Source organism: Tachysurus vachellii, chromosome 16, assembly GCF_030014155.1.
Source record: "Tachysurus vachellii isolate PV-2020 chromosome 16, HZAU_Pvac_v1, whole genome shotgun sequence".
Lineage (NCBI taxonomy): Eukaryota > Metazoa > Chordata > Actinopteri > Siluriformes > Bagridae > Tachysurus > Tachysurus vachellii.
Window position 1 is genome coordinate 536,585 of NC_083475.1, and position 18,229 is coordinate 554,813.

At 38.7% G+C, this 18,229-nt stretch overlaps 1 protein-coding gene across 1 annotated transcript; it reads left to right on the forward strand.

The window, feature by feature from the left end:
- Window positions 1-16,749: 16,749 nt before the first annotated feature.
- Window positions 16,750-17,981, forward strand: LOC132858883 (uncharacterized). The gene has a single exon (XM_060889427.1). It carries the CDS (start codon window positions 16,845-16,847, stop codon window positions 17,964-17,966), a length of 1,122 nt encoding a protein of 373 aa, XP_060745410.1. The 5' UTR covers window positions 16,750-16,844; the 3' UTR covers window positions 17,967-17,981.
- Window positions 17,982-18,229: the final 248 nt, after the last annotated feature.

Genomic DNA, 18,229 nt, shown 5'->3' on the forward strand with positions numbered 1-18,229 from the left:
TAGCTCATCTATTTATTCAATTTTATTTTATTTATATAGCGCTTTTCACAATTGTTTCATTGTTTCAAAGCAGCTTTACATTAATAAAAGCAGGAGAACACACAGAAAAATCGGTGGACAACATAAGAAGCAGAGTACAAAGGCTAAGATTAAACCGTACTAGTGAGCGTAGTAATAATGTAAGGCTTTGATCATTTATCAAAGCCTTATACAGTGTGATGGAGTTACTGTACACAATTTCACTCATATTTGCAGTCCATTTCAATTTAAAATTCTAATGTTTCATAATCAGAGTACAACTGCGTTTTTGGAGATGTGAATTAGCTATTTGGATTGTAATTGTGATGTTTTTAGTGGAGCGGTGAGTGTGTAATTGTGCACTACTTACGCATTCAGGCGGTCTGCAATACTTTGCCACGCTTTTTCTCTTTGCTTTATCACTGTGGCTGTGTTGCCTTTCTTCTTAATTATGTCTTTTACCTCCTCATATGCCCCCGTGAGGATTTGTGCCTCCGACGGGGAAAAGTACACCGCTCTAGTTGCCATGGTGAATCAGTGAATCTGTGATCGGTGGCAGGTCTGTTTGAGTGAGCCGTGAGCGCGCACATATCCAGGATTGGTTTCACCTGGCTTGATGAATCCGTGTCTGCTCATCCTGGCTTGGTCTTTATGCAACCAATTAAGCCCGGTAGCACTTGTTTTGGATTCATTGAGCTCAGCTCAGTCATTTATCCTGGATGTCTTAATTCTACTTTTGTGCAACAGGCCCCAGCTTCTGTGGATGAAGTCAACTCTCCTCCCTGTAAACGCTTGGTGAGGTTGGTACACGACAGCTGTCGGGGGCGGGGAAAGGGGGCGGAATTCAAATAAAAATTAACCAATTACAACGAAGTTTTGTGAGTTAAAAATGTGATGCAGTTAAAGGGGAAGAAAAGACGAGGGTAAATTATAGACCTTTTAAGCAGCAAAACAAGTGGGTATACCGAGGGTATACGCTAATATTAAGCCATAGAAGTCGTTATACGGAAACACCCCTGGGGAAAAAGTAAGCATACTCCGTGTACGTGCGTATGGCCCCGACTACACCACTGGTGACAAAAACAATTTACTTAAGTAAAGTTGGCCGCATATTCATTTTGTTTCATATTTAGGTTCATATGTATTTTGAGGAAAAATCAAAACATTACTAAAAATCTACATTACTACGATAGAAAAGAGTTGTTATTTGTGTAGTAACTGAATTTAAATCAGGAGTTATTGACTCTGGAAATTGCAGCCAACTTTACTTAAGTCAACGATTTTTTTGTGTATACAGTTGGTAGCTGCTGAGATTAAAACAAAGCAAAAATATTACCTTACCTATATATCCTCGATTCTCCTGTTTCTCTGGCTCCTAGTAGTCCCGCTCTGGCAGCAAAACACGTCCGGGCAAATTCAGCCTTTACTCAGCTTTTAAAGGATGCTCACAAGATATACAAGTTTCATTAACTTAATATTTTTCTGTTGTTATGTGAAGGTAAAAGTGTTTGTTCAAAATCGATATGTAATTAAAACAGTATTCTTTATTTTAATTTTGAAAGACTTATTAAAATGAGTTATTAACTCACCAATACAAAGACATATTACAAACTTAATTTTTTATTTTTTATTTTTGCCGAAAATGTTGTTTATTTTAAGTTTTACAAACTAACCCCATGAATCATATTTTATCGTGTATTTCAAGGTTATCAGTTATGGCAAAAGTTTTTGAGTCTCTTGTAAATGTTCAGATTAAACAGTTTTTAACAGAAAATTATATTTTAAATGAGTTTCAATCAGGTTTTAGGTCAGCCCATAGTACTGTAACAGCGGCAACACTCGTCACAAATGATATTATTACTTCTTTGGATAATAAAATTCACTGTGCTGCTTTATTTGTTGATTTTTTTAAAGATTCTGTAGATCACAAAATTCTATTAAACAGACTCGGCTGCTTAGGTTTTAGTAAAATGAGTATAAATTGGTTTAAAAATTATTTATCTGAAAGAACGCAGTGTGTCTCAGTCGAAAATTTCACTTAAAAAAACTAGAAATTAAGAAAGGTGTTCCTCAGGGATCAGTTTTAGCACCAATTTTATTTTCAATCTATATAAATGATTTAGGTCATGAGATAACTACAGCTAAACTGCATTTATACGCTGATGATACAATAATTTATACGGCTGCACAGTCCATGAAAAAAGCCGTAGAGCTATTACAACATTCATTCCAGGTACGTTGATGTTTATTGCCAAAGCTCTAATAGGTAAACTGCCTTTGTAAATCTGTGGTCTCTTATTTTATTGTAGTTATAAAACTAGATCATCCTTTAAATTACTTTTAACTGTGCCTAGATCATACTGTGTTTGGTAAAACTGCCTTCTCTTGTTATGTGCCAAGATTATGGAATGAAATGCAGAGTGTTTTGATGCTAGACTTGCTCCCATCTTTTAATGTTTTTAGAAACCTTTTGGTGTCTTGTTTGAAGGAATCATGTTCCTGTTTTACTTAACATTTGTTTATTTTGTTGATTTTGAGTGCTGGACAGGACTTTTTTTGTGTTGTTTGTTGTGAAATGTTTTTGTGTGGAACTTTGTGTGCTGCCATTTTGGTCAGGACTCACTGGTAGAAGAGATTTTTTTATCTCAATGGGATTATTCCTGGTTAAATAAAGGATAAATAAAATAAAAATAAACTGCATTGTTTGGATTAATGTTAGTTAATAGTTACTCTAATAATATTTAAACAAACCTCTGGTACTTTTACAGAAGATTGTTTCACTTTTTACACTAACATGTTATATCTGAACTGAGGGCTGGGCCACATGGACAAAATCTTATAACATCATAAGAGGCATTTTATAGTTTTTATATATGAATCATGAAAAATTAAGTGTTCTCTAAAATTTATGTAAAAAATATCTATACAAAATAACTGCAAGCATTTAAGAACTAAATACATTTCTGAACTAAACACCAGTGAAAGACTTTTTATTTTCTGTTTATTTTGAAAGTGACATTTAACAAAACTCTCACAGATGAGAAAAACATCAGACTGACAAAATGGGATCAATATGGATAGAAAATATAAAAAGTAAATATTAAAACACTCTAATGTCCTTCAAGTATCTCTTTATGTTCAAGTTCCTCATCTTTTGTTGTGTGTGACACAGTGCTGTGGGAAGATTCACTCTGTCATGGCTTTTTTCATCAATTGTTCTTTCTAATAAAAATAAAACATAAATGCTTTTTAAAAATTTAACCCAATACGAAGGAAAAACAAAAGTCTCCTTCAGTCTGCACTACTGCTAAACTTTACCAAGGACTGAGCTCGTGGTAAATAAAACATCAATCATCATTTTGGACCTCGACACACTGGACACACGAAGTGGGAAAATGTTCAGCTTTATCTTCTTATTATGTTAGAAACAAGCTAGGCAGCTAACTCAGATGTGTGATGAAGATTTTCTTTCTCTATCACTGAACTGTTTGTAGAGGATGGAGTTTAAATGTGACTTTTTATGTGAAGACTTTTATTTTGATGGGGTTCTTTTTTCTTTGCTTATCAAGTGTACAAGCAGGTAAAAAGAGAGAGGATGAATAATGTGTCACAGGTGAGTGTAGTGTCGTGATCGCTGTTATTAAAAAGTCCTGTTTTGTTCTACTTGGAGCTCGACAAAGACACCAAACTGTTAATGACCGATCACATTCTTGTTCTTGGATCGTGATGTTTGTTACTCTGTTGTAGTTGAATTATAGACAGTTTTTTGTCTGGTTCACTGCATCAGAAGATGGTGGATGTGGTAAAAACAGATGGTGAACACAAAGACGGTTGCACGTGACGGTCGGTCAGGTTTATCACCGTTACTGTTGAAGAGACGTCAGGTTTCATTCTTTCAAACCTATCTGTGGACATTAGAGATTTTAAGCTGTGGACTGTGTTTGTATTTATAAGCAGCTGTAGTGAATCTATATTTTTGTTGTATAATGTTGTAACAGAGGGCATGGTGGCTTAGTGGTTAGCATGTTCGCCTCACACCTTCAGGGTCGGGGTTCGATTCCCGCCTCCACCTTGTGTGTGTGGAGTTTGCATGTTCTCCCCGTGCCTCAGGGGTTTCCTCCGGGTACTCCGGTTTCCTCCCCCGGTCCAAAGACATGCATGGTAGGTTGATTGGCATCTCTGGAAAATTGTCCCTAGTGTGTGATTGCGTGAGTGAATGTGTGTGTGCCCTCCGATGGGTTGTCACTCCGTCCAGGGTGTATCCTGCCTTGATGCCCAATGACGCCTGAGATAGGCACAGGCTCCCCGTGACCCGAGGTAGTTCGGATAAGCGGTAGAAGATGAATGAATGAATGAATGTTGTAACAGACTGGTTTTGTTCTCTGTTCATCATTATGTACTGATAAAATATTACACATTGGGCTAAAGGTTTACAAACACTGAGGTCTGATATCACTTGAGCGCTAATTGGACTGGGAATAAATTACGAAATTGTACTGTACCTGAAAGAGTGGAGCTGGATTTTCTTTACTGTGTTGAATATGGTCTTGTATTCAGTTTAAGTTGAGCTTTATAACTGAGTCACAGAGGTGAATTAGAGGTGATTTTAATAAATATAATCCATCAGATGAATTTCTTCTGAGGCTGCTGTCAGTGGTAAAAGCCTCCAGAAAAACTCTGGAGTCGGGCGTCTCACTTACCTTGCTAGGTTTGGGGAGGTTATGCTGTTCAAAGCTAGTTCCACACTGTGTATTATACAATATACACTACACTCTTCAGGAAGTACCAAGTCACTTATAGCCTCCTGAAGCCCACCTACACAAATCCTTTAGTGTAACACACAGTAGTGTTGTGTTAGATTTTTCCCTACAAGGTGGGTTAGATTTCCCTGCTATGTGTATAGTCAGTGTTTTAGATTTAACAAACGAATATGTCTGTATTTTGATCCATCTAAAGCTAATACTTGTGTATATACAGTGTCACATATTTAAAGGTAAGAAGTTTGACTTGTCCTGCTGATGTGACGTCACTCTGTAAACAGGGAAGGAGCTCAGATTTGAGAAGAAAACCCCACGTTCACTTCTCAGTTGTGGACGCATGAAAGACATGATCCTATTTACTCTGTGGAGAAAGAAGGGTTCACTAAGTTGTGTTGAAATTGTAACAGTGACATCTGTAATAAACAGTACAATGTTCTTTCTAATATCCTTTATTTACATTGTTTATGATCGATGATAAATATTTACACATCTATATGTTAGAAGGTTAAATCTAACTTTCTCTTTAGTTTGGATGTGTTTGGACGTATGTGAACACACCACCTGTACTCAGGTCCACACCAAACACCTGAACCAGTGTGTGTGTAAAATCAGAGGTCTGGAGGTGACAGATTTGTACCTGTACGAGCACAGAGAACAACACACACCAACTGTTTTAGTGTCTTTAGTGTGAAATCCATCATATAACTGAGTGACTGAGTGACATATAACTGACAATATACTGCTGCAGGATTTATACACACACATAGACACACACGCACAAGCACACACATATATACACAGACACCACATGCACACACACACACACACACACATACCCACACACAAACACACACACACAGACAGACACACGCACAAGCACACACATACTGTATACACACACCACACACACACACACAGACACACTTTAAATATGTCATTTCAATTCATAATTATAATCATCATAACTTCATTTCTATAGAACCTTTAAAACACAAAATTCAAACATACTTTACAATATATATATAGACTTGTACAGAAATGTTATTATATTATGCTGTTTTCCCCAAAGCTCCAACTCAGTCCAGAACTAGAGCTGCTCATTTCCATTGTAGATGGAATTCATCAGTGACTCATTTGATTCTGTTCACCAAAAAGATTCCTTCAGATTCGTTCACTATCCATGTATAGTGGATTATGCTGTGATCAATGATATAAAAAATAGCCATCAGTCATTGTTACACATTCATGTATAGTGGATTATGCTGTGAAGAACACAACTACAACATATAATCAAATCTACATGTGTATTTATTTTTACATTTTTATTCATTTTTTGTTTATGGTGGTGAGATGATCCAGATTTGGAGCATGATCTGGATTCAGTTACTGTTTGCTCAAACATTCAACATCCACCTCACAACCCTGATCACCAGCTGGTTTATTTTAATTCTCTCTCTCTTGATCTCTGTATTAGAGCATGGACTCTGTCCTATATAGATGTAATCTACCTGGAACTTTCAACAGAACTGTGGAATTAATAGTGTTAATGAGGTTCACATTAATCTCTAGTGTAAGGCAATCAATGTCCTGGAAAATCTCCTATAAAAACTTTAACACTTGTGCTTCATTCACTCTCTCTTTATATTCTAAACAGTAAACTCATTCGACCATCAATCTATCCATAAGTCCATCCATTCAGTCATCCATCCATCCATCCATCCATCATCCTCAAACCTTAATTGATCAAGTGATTGTTTTATTAAAACAAATGTCTGATTAAACTGATGTAACTGATTAAAACCTATACACATCGTTCATTGTGAGATTTTAACATGCCACTGTACTGTAGACAACAGAACCTCTGAAAACATTTTTACAAGTGAAACTCTGTCACAACTGTCACAATGTAATGTCAAGTGTGAACAAACTTGTTGTTGTTGATTATAATGAGAATTATTCCAATAATATTTATGGAACATAACACAAGGCTGTTTTATTGTAATATCTGATTTATTATGACAAACTCACAATGGATTCAGATCATCAGTAATGTTACAAAATGAATAAGTTCTGCAAATGTTTCAGTTGATGATGGACTCAGTATTGGTGGGTTGTAATAGTTAGTTCTGTGGTGTCCTGTCCTCTGATTTGTGTGTGTGACACAAACACACTGACATTTCTGTTACATCTTCAACTTTAGCTGGATTATGGCTGTGTTTGTGTGTTTGAGATCAGTGTTCTGATATTTCATCATTTCTCTTCCAGGCTTTTTCACTGTAAACTGACAGAGGAAAATCTGTAGAGTTCTGGTACGGGTTTATAAAAACAGTCCCGTGAAGGTCCTCAGTTCTCAGCTCAAACTCCTCCAGTCTAAGAAAACTGGACCTTAGTGACTATAAACTGCAGGATTCAGGAGTGAAGCTGCTCTCTGATGGACTGAAGAATCCACACTGTAAACTGGAGAAACTGTGGTATACACACACACACACACACACACACACACTATATTAGTGATGTATAAATTTTAGTCTGTTATACTCGACTGGGTTCATGCTGCGTTTCCTCTAACAAACACAGTAAACAGAAAAGCTGTAATTTTTTTTAGAATCTAAAAAACACTAAACTTTCAGTTCTGTCATCTGTCCTTTTGTATAATTTGTACTTTTATTAGACTATGTGTGCTCAATCTATCAACTTTTAGTTCCTTCTACAAACACATTTTATAGAAAAATGATGGTAGAGTATATAAACCACCTCGGTCACGTTCATTACACTCGTGACTGTCTCTGTAACACGACTGCTGATGACGTACACCAGACACATCACTGAAACAGTATAAAAGATTATCGTCCTAATTAAGCTGTAATTGTAGCAGCCGTGTCACTCTGTGTAATCACCGTAAAACCCACTAAATTTATTAACCAAAAACAGCAGGGGGCAATCAACATGACGGCAAGGCCAAAGCCGAGAAACAGAGCCGAGCGGCGTCCTCAGCTCTGCAGAAGGCCCGGCAAAGTCTAGAACCGAGCCAAACAGCCTGAGCAATGCCTTCAGACCAGCCGGGTAGAGGAACTCTGTCACAACTGTCACAATGTGATGTCCAGTGTGAGCAACCTTGTTGTTGTTGATTATAATTAGAATTATTCCAATAATATTTATGGAACATAACACAAGGCTGTTTTATTGTGATATCTGATTTACTATGACAAACTCACAATGGATTCAGATCATCAGTAATGAGCAGTACAAATCAGGATTCAGATCATCAGCCTGTTTTGCGGTTTGAGAATCATTGCCTTGTTTAATTTACAGGATTCTCTTGGTAATCCGACAAGGGAGCAAATGGATTTATGCAAAAAGAAGGAACTGATATTGATAGCAGAACATTATCGGATTTCTTTGGGCAAACAAATGCGTGAACAGGAGATTAAAGAAACAATTGCGCAATGATTGGATGAGCTAAAATATTTGCCTGTGGGGGCTGTGGATGGGGGGATTGATGGGGTTTTTGATTTTGTCGGCGTGAGTGCCGGGCAATTCAGTGCCGAGGAGGAGGCGAACGAACGGGGTGGCACAGCTGTGGGAGAGGGGGTGGCGGAGGCCGAGGCCAAGCCCGGTTTGTCACCCTTTGATCCGTTCTCTTCTGTGTCCATTGGTTCAGCGATAGATGCGTGACTGAAAGTCCGCTTGGCCCGTTTACACTTAGAGGCACAAGACAAAGCCCAGGCACGCCAGGATGAACTTAAGTTGCGTCTGGAGGTACGCAAGCTTGAAATTGACGCCGAAAAACAGGTGAAATAAACCAGCCCTAACCCTGTACACGGCTCCGATGATACCCCGCCGTTTACTCCATCTGCAGCTGGCTTTGATGTCAGCAAACAGATTGCTTTGGTACCCCAATTTAGAGAATTTGATATAGATTCTTATTTTTTAGCACTTTTAAGCGCATTGCCTCCTCCCTTTGTTGACCCAACGAAGTTTCCCAGTCAGCAAATTTCCTTTGGCCCAGATTTGGGCCAGATAAACAGCTGAGCTGTGGCCCAGATTAGTTTGTGTTTGCCGGCCCAGATATGGCCCACATCTCCGTTGCCAAAACTGAACCAAAGGAGTGCCATAACTCCACCAAACATGAGCCAAATAATACAATTTAATGTGGCCCATATGTGAGCCTTATATGCAATTTTAGTATGGTTAAGTTAAAATCTAACGGCCCATATGTGCCCCACATGCAGCTGACAATGTGTAAAAGTCTTATTAACTCAAAGGTAAATGAAACACTCAACAATAAATGTACTTAAAACAATTTACTTTCGACAAGTGTTTAAATCATTTCAGCTTTAACAATAAACATTTAAGAATACATTTAAGAATAGTTAATTAAGCTACTCAGTTGTACTTAACATTAAGAAGAAATATTAATAATATAAACAACATTCAAAGAGTCTGAGACTATTTATTTTTTTACACCAAAATTCATGTTTTAAAGCATGTATTAATGTTAGGTTCAACTCTGAAAGTAATAAAAATACATGATGATAATTTGAAGGGAAAAGTCTCACCGAATAAATCTGTAAGGAAAAAACAAAAACAAAATCTGTTGTAAAAAAGGAAGCAGGGTTAAAAGCAGGCAGGCTACATGGTGATATCAGGCATAATTTCAGATATTAATACAAGTACATCATATAACATATACAGTACAGTGAAGAGACAGGTTTAGTTCACTTGGTTTTGTCATGGCTACACTAACTTGTGGGAACATAAAAGTATGAAAAATTTGAAGCACTGTTTATTTGAATGATATTACACATGACATACAATACTTTGTGTACATGCTGTTGATTTATAGCCAAAAACATCGGAATTTAAAACGGCAAACCAGCAGACCCCTAGCGTACATTAAACTGTATTGTTAAACTGAGGAAAATATTAGCTAATTTGACCCCTTCCTCAATTAAACTAATAACTAAACACTTAATAACATGCAGTATTGACACATAATGCTGCATATTTCAATTATATGATTTTAAAGTGCCAATCACTTACCTGAATGTAGCCTACACAGTCGTGAGGAAAGCAGAAATGCCGCCCGCTGCCCGAGTCTCAGTCAAATTTGTGCCGTAGTCTCACTCCACCAATAGGAGGGAAGATGCATAGCAACCTGAGGTGTGGAACGGCGGATGTCTGCTGCACTTGATTTCAGGATTCCTGTGTTTTTCCACGTATAAGCCAAATGTTTACCATAAGTCGGTGTTTCTCACTGTGTGCCATAGCTCAACCACATATGGTTCTCATGTGTTTGTTGTTATCTGGGCCATATACCTCAAAATGAGTTGTGAACCAAGTGAGCATTTCCCACAGATTTTGAAGATATGGCAAAACAAATATGACCACAATTTGGCCTATATCTGTTCAGCCACGCCACATCTGGTTGCCAGATAATACCCACATGTGGCCCAAACGTAATTGCTATCTGGCTTGGTCTCTGCTATTACAGTGGAAATTAATTGGCAAAGCTCAGGAGGTTTGTTCTACCCTTTCTTTGGACCAGGGTTAAAAGTATGAATCAGTTAAGTCTGCTATTCTCCGAGCTTATGAGTTGGTTCCAGAAGCCTATAGGCAGCATTTATGCGAAAATGCTGTCTGTGGACTACAGTTCAGCGTTCAACACCATAATTCCCTCCACGCTCACCTCTAAGTTGGAGGTCCTGGGACTCAGCCTGCCACTGTGTCAGTGGATCTCCAACTTCCTGACAGACAGACCACAAGCTGTATGGGTGGGCAAACACACATCATCCACCCTCACCCTCAGCACTGGAGCCCCCAAGGGTTGTGTTCTGAGCCCCCTGCTGTACTCACTGTACACTTATGACTGTGTGGCCACTTCCAACTCCACCACCATCATCAAGTTTGCTGACAACACTGTAGTGGTGGGCCTGATCTCCAACAACGACGAGACGGCCTACCTACAGGAGACTAAAAACCTGGAGAGATGGTGCCAGGAGAACAATGTCCTCCTGAACGTCAGCAAGACTAAAGAGTTAATAGTGGACTTCAGTACAAATTAGGAGCGGTCAAACCAACCTCTAACCATCAACGAGACCCCAGTAGAGAGAGTGGACAGTTTCCGGTACCTGGGTGTTCACATCACACAGGACCTGTCTTGGTCCTGTCACATTAACACCCTGGTGAAGAAGGCCTGGCAGCGTCTGTACCATCTGAGATGCTTGAGGGACTTCAGACTACCCTCTCAGGTGCTAAAGACCTTCTACACCTGCACCATTGAGAGCGTCCTGATGGGTAGCATCACTTCCTGTTTCGGGAACAGCACCATGCAGGACAGGTGAGCCCTCCAGAGGGTGGTGCGGTCAGCTGAACGTACCATCCACACTGAGCTCCCTGACCTGCAAGACATCTACAGCACATGGTGCCGGACCAGAGCCAGGAAGATTGCAAAAGATCTCAGGCATCCCAACAATGGACTCTTTTCTTTATTGCGTTCAGGGAAATGCTTCCGCTCCCTGAAAGCAAACACAGAGAGGATGAGGAGAAGCTTCTTCCCGCAGGCCATTCGGAGTTTAAACCTGGAGACACCCAGGATCTAGCACTGGACCTTTTTCTCCATCCCCACTGTTCTATGCACCCCCCCTTCTTGTGCAATGACACTTGAATTCTGGACTGTTACTGTCACCTTAACTCTGGACTTGCACAGCACAGTGCCACTTTATACACTCCACATACTTTTATACACCACACTGCACCTGGACAGCACAGTGCTCTTGATACACTATTTACACACCCTACTGCACCTGGGCACTTTAAGGACAATCTTCAAATACCATACACATTTATGTATGTATATATATATATATATATATATATATATATATATATATATATATATATATATATATATATATATATATATATATATATATATGCATATGTATATACATTATTCCTTCATCTATATTTTCATATTTTTATACAGTTTTCTTATATAGGCTTCTTATATAGTTTATACTTGTTATTATTTTATTCTTATTGTATTTCCTGCTTTATTTATATATATATATATATATATATATATATATATATATATATATATATATATATATATATATATAAACCGGACAGTTGCATAAAGAATTTCACTGCATATCGTACCCTGTATGTGACAAATAAAATTTGATTTGATTTGATTTTCAGAATCATAAGAAGAACTCTGCTCAAACGTTTTTTCGAATTTGCAAAAAAAAAAGGGGTTTTGTTCGATAAGTTGTTTGCTGCTAGAAAGGTAAATGATTTTGACTAATGTTACTTGAAGAATTTAAAGGCTGTTTACCTGAAGGTGTTGTTGTTTACCTCAATGAGCAGAAGGTAATTTCCTTGTCTCATATGGCTGTGTTGGCTGATGAGTTCGTGCTTACCCACAAAAGTGTCTTTTCCTCTGCCCGGGAGGAGAAAGTTACACCAATACAGCAGAACACTCCCCCGACCCGTCCCGAATTAGAAACCTAATTCTTCTCAGCCTAAAGAGTTTTGTGATTGTTTTTACTGTCACAAGCAAGGACATGTTATAGCTGTTTAGCGCTGAAACAAAAACAGCAAACTCAACCTAAAAGTGTGGGTTTTGTGAATTCTCTCCAATCGGGAGTTTCTGTGCAGGTTGACTAAGCTATCGATGATAGTTATCGACCTTTTATTCTGAAAGGGTTAATTTCCTTAACTGGAAATTCAGATGATCAAAAGAAGATAAGCATGCTCAAAGATACAGGTGCGCTGCAGTCATTTATCCTGACGGATGTACTGCCTTTCTCTAATGAAACTTTCAGTGGCTCTAGCGTAATTGTTCAAGGCATTGAGGTGGGTTCTGTTAAAGCACCGTTGTGTGCATATGCACTTATGTAATGATTTGTTTACTGGATTTGTGAGAGTGGCTGTGCGACCTTCACTCCCCGTAAAAGGCGTTGACTTTATCCTGGGCAACGATCTCGCTGGGGGGAAAGTAATGCCGGTATTGGAGGTGATTGATAGACCAGAATTAAGCTGTCAACCTGAAGAGATGTCTGACACTTATCTCTGAGTTTTCCTGCATGTGCAGTGACTCGTGCTCAGTCTCGGAAAAGTGGTGAAGGGGTTAATTTGTTCGGCTCATTCTTAGCTCCACTTTTGAGTGATGATGCCTCATTGGAAATGGGTGATTCTTGTAAAAAGCATCATAACCCAAAAGCAGAAGGTTCAGGTTTAGGTGTGGCAGACCTCGCTATCCCCAAGATGTCAATCTCCAGAGCGCAAATTATTGTCGCTCAAAAGGAGGATAACTTGCTCGCCCTGTGTTATGCCTCTGCTCTTTCTCCGGATCTTGCAGTGGATAAGAAAGTTGCTTACTTTGTTGACAATAATAAAAAAAGATGTTGCTCGGTACTGCCGAACCTGCCATACCTGTCAGTTTGTAGGTACGCCTAACCAGGTGATTCCACCTGTTCCGCTCTTCCCAATTCCGGTGGTGGGAGAGCTGTTTGAACATGTGATTGTGGATTGTGTTGGTCCTCTCCCTAAAACAAAATCAGGTAACCAGTTCTTGCTTACAGTTATGTGTGTGGCTGCCCAGTTTCCCGAGGCTTTTCCGTTACGAAAAATCACCGCTCCAGTTATTATTAAGGCACTGATTAAATCTTTCTCCACTTTTGGGCTCCCTGTAGATAGGGTAGATAGGGACAGATCAGGGTACCAATTTTCTCTCAAAACTCTTCACACAAGTAATGAAGTCTCTTGCAATAACTCACCGCGTTTCAAGCACGTATCACCCTGAAAGTCAAGGCACACTGGAACGTTTTTATCAGACCCTTAAGCCAATGCTGCGCAAATAATGTATGGAGACAGGTAGGGATTGGGACGACGGCGTTCCTCTGGTATTATTCGCGGCACGCGAAGTAGTACAAGAGTCCCTAGGGTTTAGTCCTGCGGAACTGGTGTTTGGATATAATAATAGAGGCTCCTTAAAAGTTCTGATTCAAGTCCCAAAATTAATGTTAGATTATGTCAGTAGATTTCATGAACGTCTACATCGTGCTTGTTCGCTGGCTAAAGAATCCTTGACGGCCGCACAAAAAAGCATGAAACGTCAGTATGATCGCAAGGCGGTTGCTAGATTTTTTCAGCTTGTGGCTTTACCTGTGCCAGGTTCAGCACTTTCAGCACGTTTCTTTGGACCTTATATCATAACAAAGAAAATAAGTGACACAGATTATATGATTCATACTCCTGATAGAAAACGCCAAACCAGAGTTTGTCATAAAAACATGTTAAAACCATACAACAACAGAGAAAAATCTCCGTCTGATGCTGCAGATCAGACTGTTGGGCCCATTGTCTCTTCTGTAGCTGTATCAGTAGAGGTGGCATCCCTCCTAATATCTCAGGTGCTGATGAGGACGGTGTCATTCTCCGTAATGCTCCGCAGCAATGCGTGAGACTGGCGAACTCTGAGATGTTAAAAGATCTTCCATCATATCTCACACATTTATCGACAGAAAAGATGTCTGACGTAATTCAATTGATTTCTGATTTTCCCTCTCTTTTTAGTGATGATTCTAGACAAACAAATGTGTTGTATCATGACATCAACGTAAATGGTGCGCGTCCTACTAAACAGCACTCTTATCGTGTTAATGCCTTTACAAGGTCTGTTATGCGCCAAGAGGTAAGCTATCTCTTAGAAAATGGTTTAGCTAGGCCTAGTTGTAGTCCATGGAGCTCCCCTTGTCTACTTGTTCCCAAGCCTGATGGAACTTTTAGATTCTGCACCGATTACCGATTAAATGCAGTGACAGTGCCCGACAGTTATCCACTGCCCCGCATGGAGAACTGCATAGACAATGTGGGATCAGCAGATTTTGTCAGTAAATTAGACATGTTAAAAGGTTACGGGCAAGTTCCACTCTCTCTCTCTCTCTCTCTCTCTCTCTCTCTCTCTCTCTCTTTTTCTCTGTGTGTGTGTCTGTCTCTCTCTCTCTCTCTGTGTCTCTCCCTCTCTGTCTGTCTGTCTCTCTCTCTCTCTCTCTGTGTCTCTGTCTCTTTCTCTGTGTGTGTGTCTGTCTCTCTCTCTCTCTCTCTCTCTCTCTCTCTCTCTCTCTCTCTCTCTCTCTCTGCCTGAAGCTGCTAGCACAACCATTTCCTCTGTAACGTTTTTTTCTGTAAAGTCCGGAGAAGAATTGCAAGGAAAAAAATCAGAATTAAAGTCACAATTCTTTTATTATATTTTTACATGACGCAGAAATAAGTTCCAATATTTATCATTCTAGACAATACAAAAAATATAATTGTGCTGCAAACATTTTTAAATATAAAAAACATACATTATATTTGACAAGATTTTGTTTGACTTGAAGAGCTTGAAGGTCTGTGACATGTTTACAGTGACAGTTGAGTTTGTATCTGCTGAAGGCATATTTGGTAATAGAATATGAAACAATAAGTCCAATCCATTGTTTAGACACTAAGAGGCTGTGTTGTCTGATTAAAGGAAATGAATACACACACTAGTGAGTCACAGTGTCTTAGAACAACAAGAAGCCACATCCGCTGATACTGTATACCAGGTAAAAGCAGAGACTTTTAACACTAACACACAAATTGATAACAAGACAAAAACTAGCATAGATAAAATATAGCTATTAAACACTATAAAATTGTATAATGTAGACCTGAATTCCTACTTCAATCAGATCACCTAGAACACACATGAGCAGAAAGGATACTGGAAACTGAACATCATGCTTAAACAGGAATGAAGTGATACACAAATTAACTAAGGAAGTTAAAAGTTTTAAAGATTTATAAGTTCTAACGAAATCAAGCACTGAAATGTGGAATGGTTTAAAAAACACACAGCTTATTTACAATAAAAATAAAGATTACTTTATCAGAAAAAACAAACACTATAATAAGCTTATTTCAAACTATGTAGAGGTCCAAACTAAACAGAACAGAAATTGAGAAAACTGAGTTTTATAAGCCTGTGAAATTACAGGCCTAATTTTATTTATTTAGCATTTAACTCTACTCTCTCTCTCTCTCTCTGTCTCTCTCTCTCCCTCTCTAACACTCTCTCTCACACACACACACACACACACACACACACACACACACAGTGGGTAAAGTAAGTACTGGAATAGGTGCTGTTGACATGAAGTTTTCACCAGATAACAACCAACACCTTTTCTGGATTCCCCTTAATTTCCAACTAACCCTACGAGACCTCACTTGTGGTCTGGTGGTCTGGTACACAAAATTCCCCTTATTTTCTAGAGGTTTAAAACCACCCTTCTTCCTTATGCCATTTTAAAGGCTTTCCTGTTTCTCTAATTTCTTAATAGTTTTAGCTTTTTTCCTGCCTAAATAAAAAAACTGTGCTCTTTATTAAGCACAGCATTTCCTTCACCCTGCACACTCTTTTACACACACTTTTACACTCAACTTAGTTGCAATTTAAAGTCATGTTATAATTTGGTCTTGTGGATTATTTTTAAATAATTTTTTTAATTATTTTTATTTTATAATTTAAATTTCAATAGCCATCCTTCACCTCAACACATCGATACAAATGCACACATACCTCTCCCCATAGAAACTGTGTCTGTTCCCCGAGCAGTGAGATTAAAAAGTAATTATGTAAGACGTTCTCGAAATAATCTTACTGTAATTAGACCAGAAAAATGCCAAAGAAACAAACAAAAACAGTTCCTAAAATTTGGGCTTCTGAACATTAGATCACTTGCACCCAAAGCACTTATCGTAAATGAAATAATCTCAGACAATAGCCTTACTGCATTCTGCCTCACCGAAACCTGGATTAAACCAAATGACTACATCGGTCTAAATGAGTCTACACCATCAGGTTATATCTATAAGCACGAGCCTCGTCAGACTGGTCGTGGAGGTGGTGTCGCCACTATCTTTAACAATTGCCTTACTGTTACCCAGAGAACACAGTATAGATTTAAGTCTTTTGAAGTGCTTGTCCTTAATGTTACACTATCGCACACGCACACGAAAAAATCCCTGATGTCTCTTGCGCTAGCGACCGTGTATAGACCACCAGGGCCCTACACCGATTTTCTTAGAGAATTCACAGATTTTCTTTCTGACCTACTGGTTAGCTTTGATAAAGCATTAATTGTAGGAGATTTTAACATTCATGTTGACGACACAAATGATGCGCTAGGACTCACATTCATGGATTTACTAAACTCACTTGGGCTTAAACAAAACGTCACTAGAGCAACTCACCGTCGTAATCATACGCTAGATTTAATAATATCACACAGAATAGATGTCACTGATATAGATATCATTCCTCAAAGTGATGATATCACAGACCATTATCTCATAATGTACACACTACCTGTAGAACAGGCTAACTGCGTTTCACCACATTATCGTCTCGGTAGAACTATTATTCCGACCACTAAAGACAGATTCACAAATAACCTGCCTGATCTGTCTGGACTTCTTGCTGCAGCCTTAAACACAGACGATCTAGATGAAATTACTAACAGCATAGGCGCTATATTCACTAGCACACTAGACACTGTTGCCCCAATCAGATTACAGAAGGTTAGAGATAAAACGCTTGCACCATGGTATAATAGTCATACTCACACCCTCAAGAGAGAGACCCGTAACCTCGAGCGAAAGTGGAGAAAAACTAAATTAGAGGTTTTTAGAATTGCATATAAGGAAAGTATGCCCAGCTATAGACAGGCTCTAAAAGCAGCCAGGGCTGAGCACCTGAGCAAACTCATAGAAAATAACCAGAACAATCCCAGGTTTTTATTTAGCACAGTGGCTAGACTAACAAAAAACCAAAAATCTGAACACACAATTCCATCACAGTTCAGTAGTGACGATTTTATGAGATTCTTCACTGATAAAATCGAAAGTATCAGGAATAAAATAGGTGACGCTCAACATATGAGAGCAACTAGCATCCCGGTCTCACCTAAGGTTCTAAACACACAACTACATTGCTTTACAAGTACAGGTCAGGAAGAGTTAGTTAAACTTATTACTACAGCTAAATCAACAACTTGTTCACTAGACCCCATTCCAACTAAACTACTGAAAGAAGTGTTATATAAAGCCGTGAGCCTCTTCTTAATATTATTAACTCCTCGTTATCTTTAGGTCACGTCCCTAAATCCTTCAAGTTGGCAGTTATTAGGCCACTCATTAAGAAACCTAATTTAGATCCTAATGGACTTTCAAATTACAGACCGATTTCACACCTTCCGTTTATGTCTAAAATACTAGAAAAGGTTGTGTCTGTTCAACTGAGCTCCTTCTTACAGGAGAACAATATCTTTGAAGAGTTTCAGTCAGGTTTCAGGCCCCATCATAGCACAGAAACTGCACTTGTTAAAGTTACAAATGACTTGATCTTAGCTTCG

Coding starts and splice junctions, on each gene's coding strand:
- LOC132858883 (XM_060889427.1), top strand. CDS start 16,845: ATGTCTCTTGCGCTAGCGACCGTGTATAGACCACCAGGGCCCTACACC.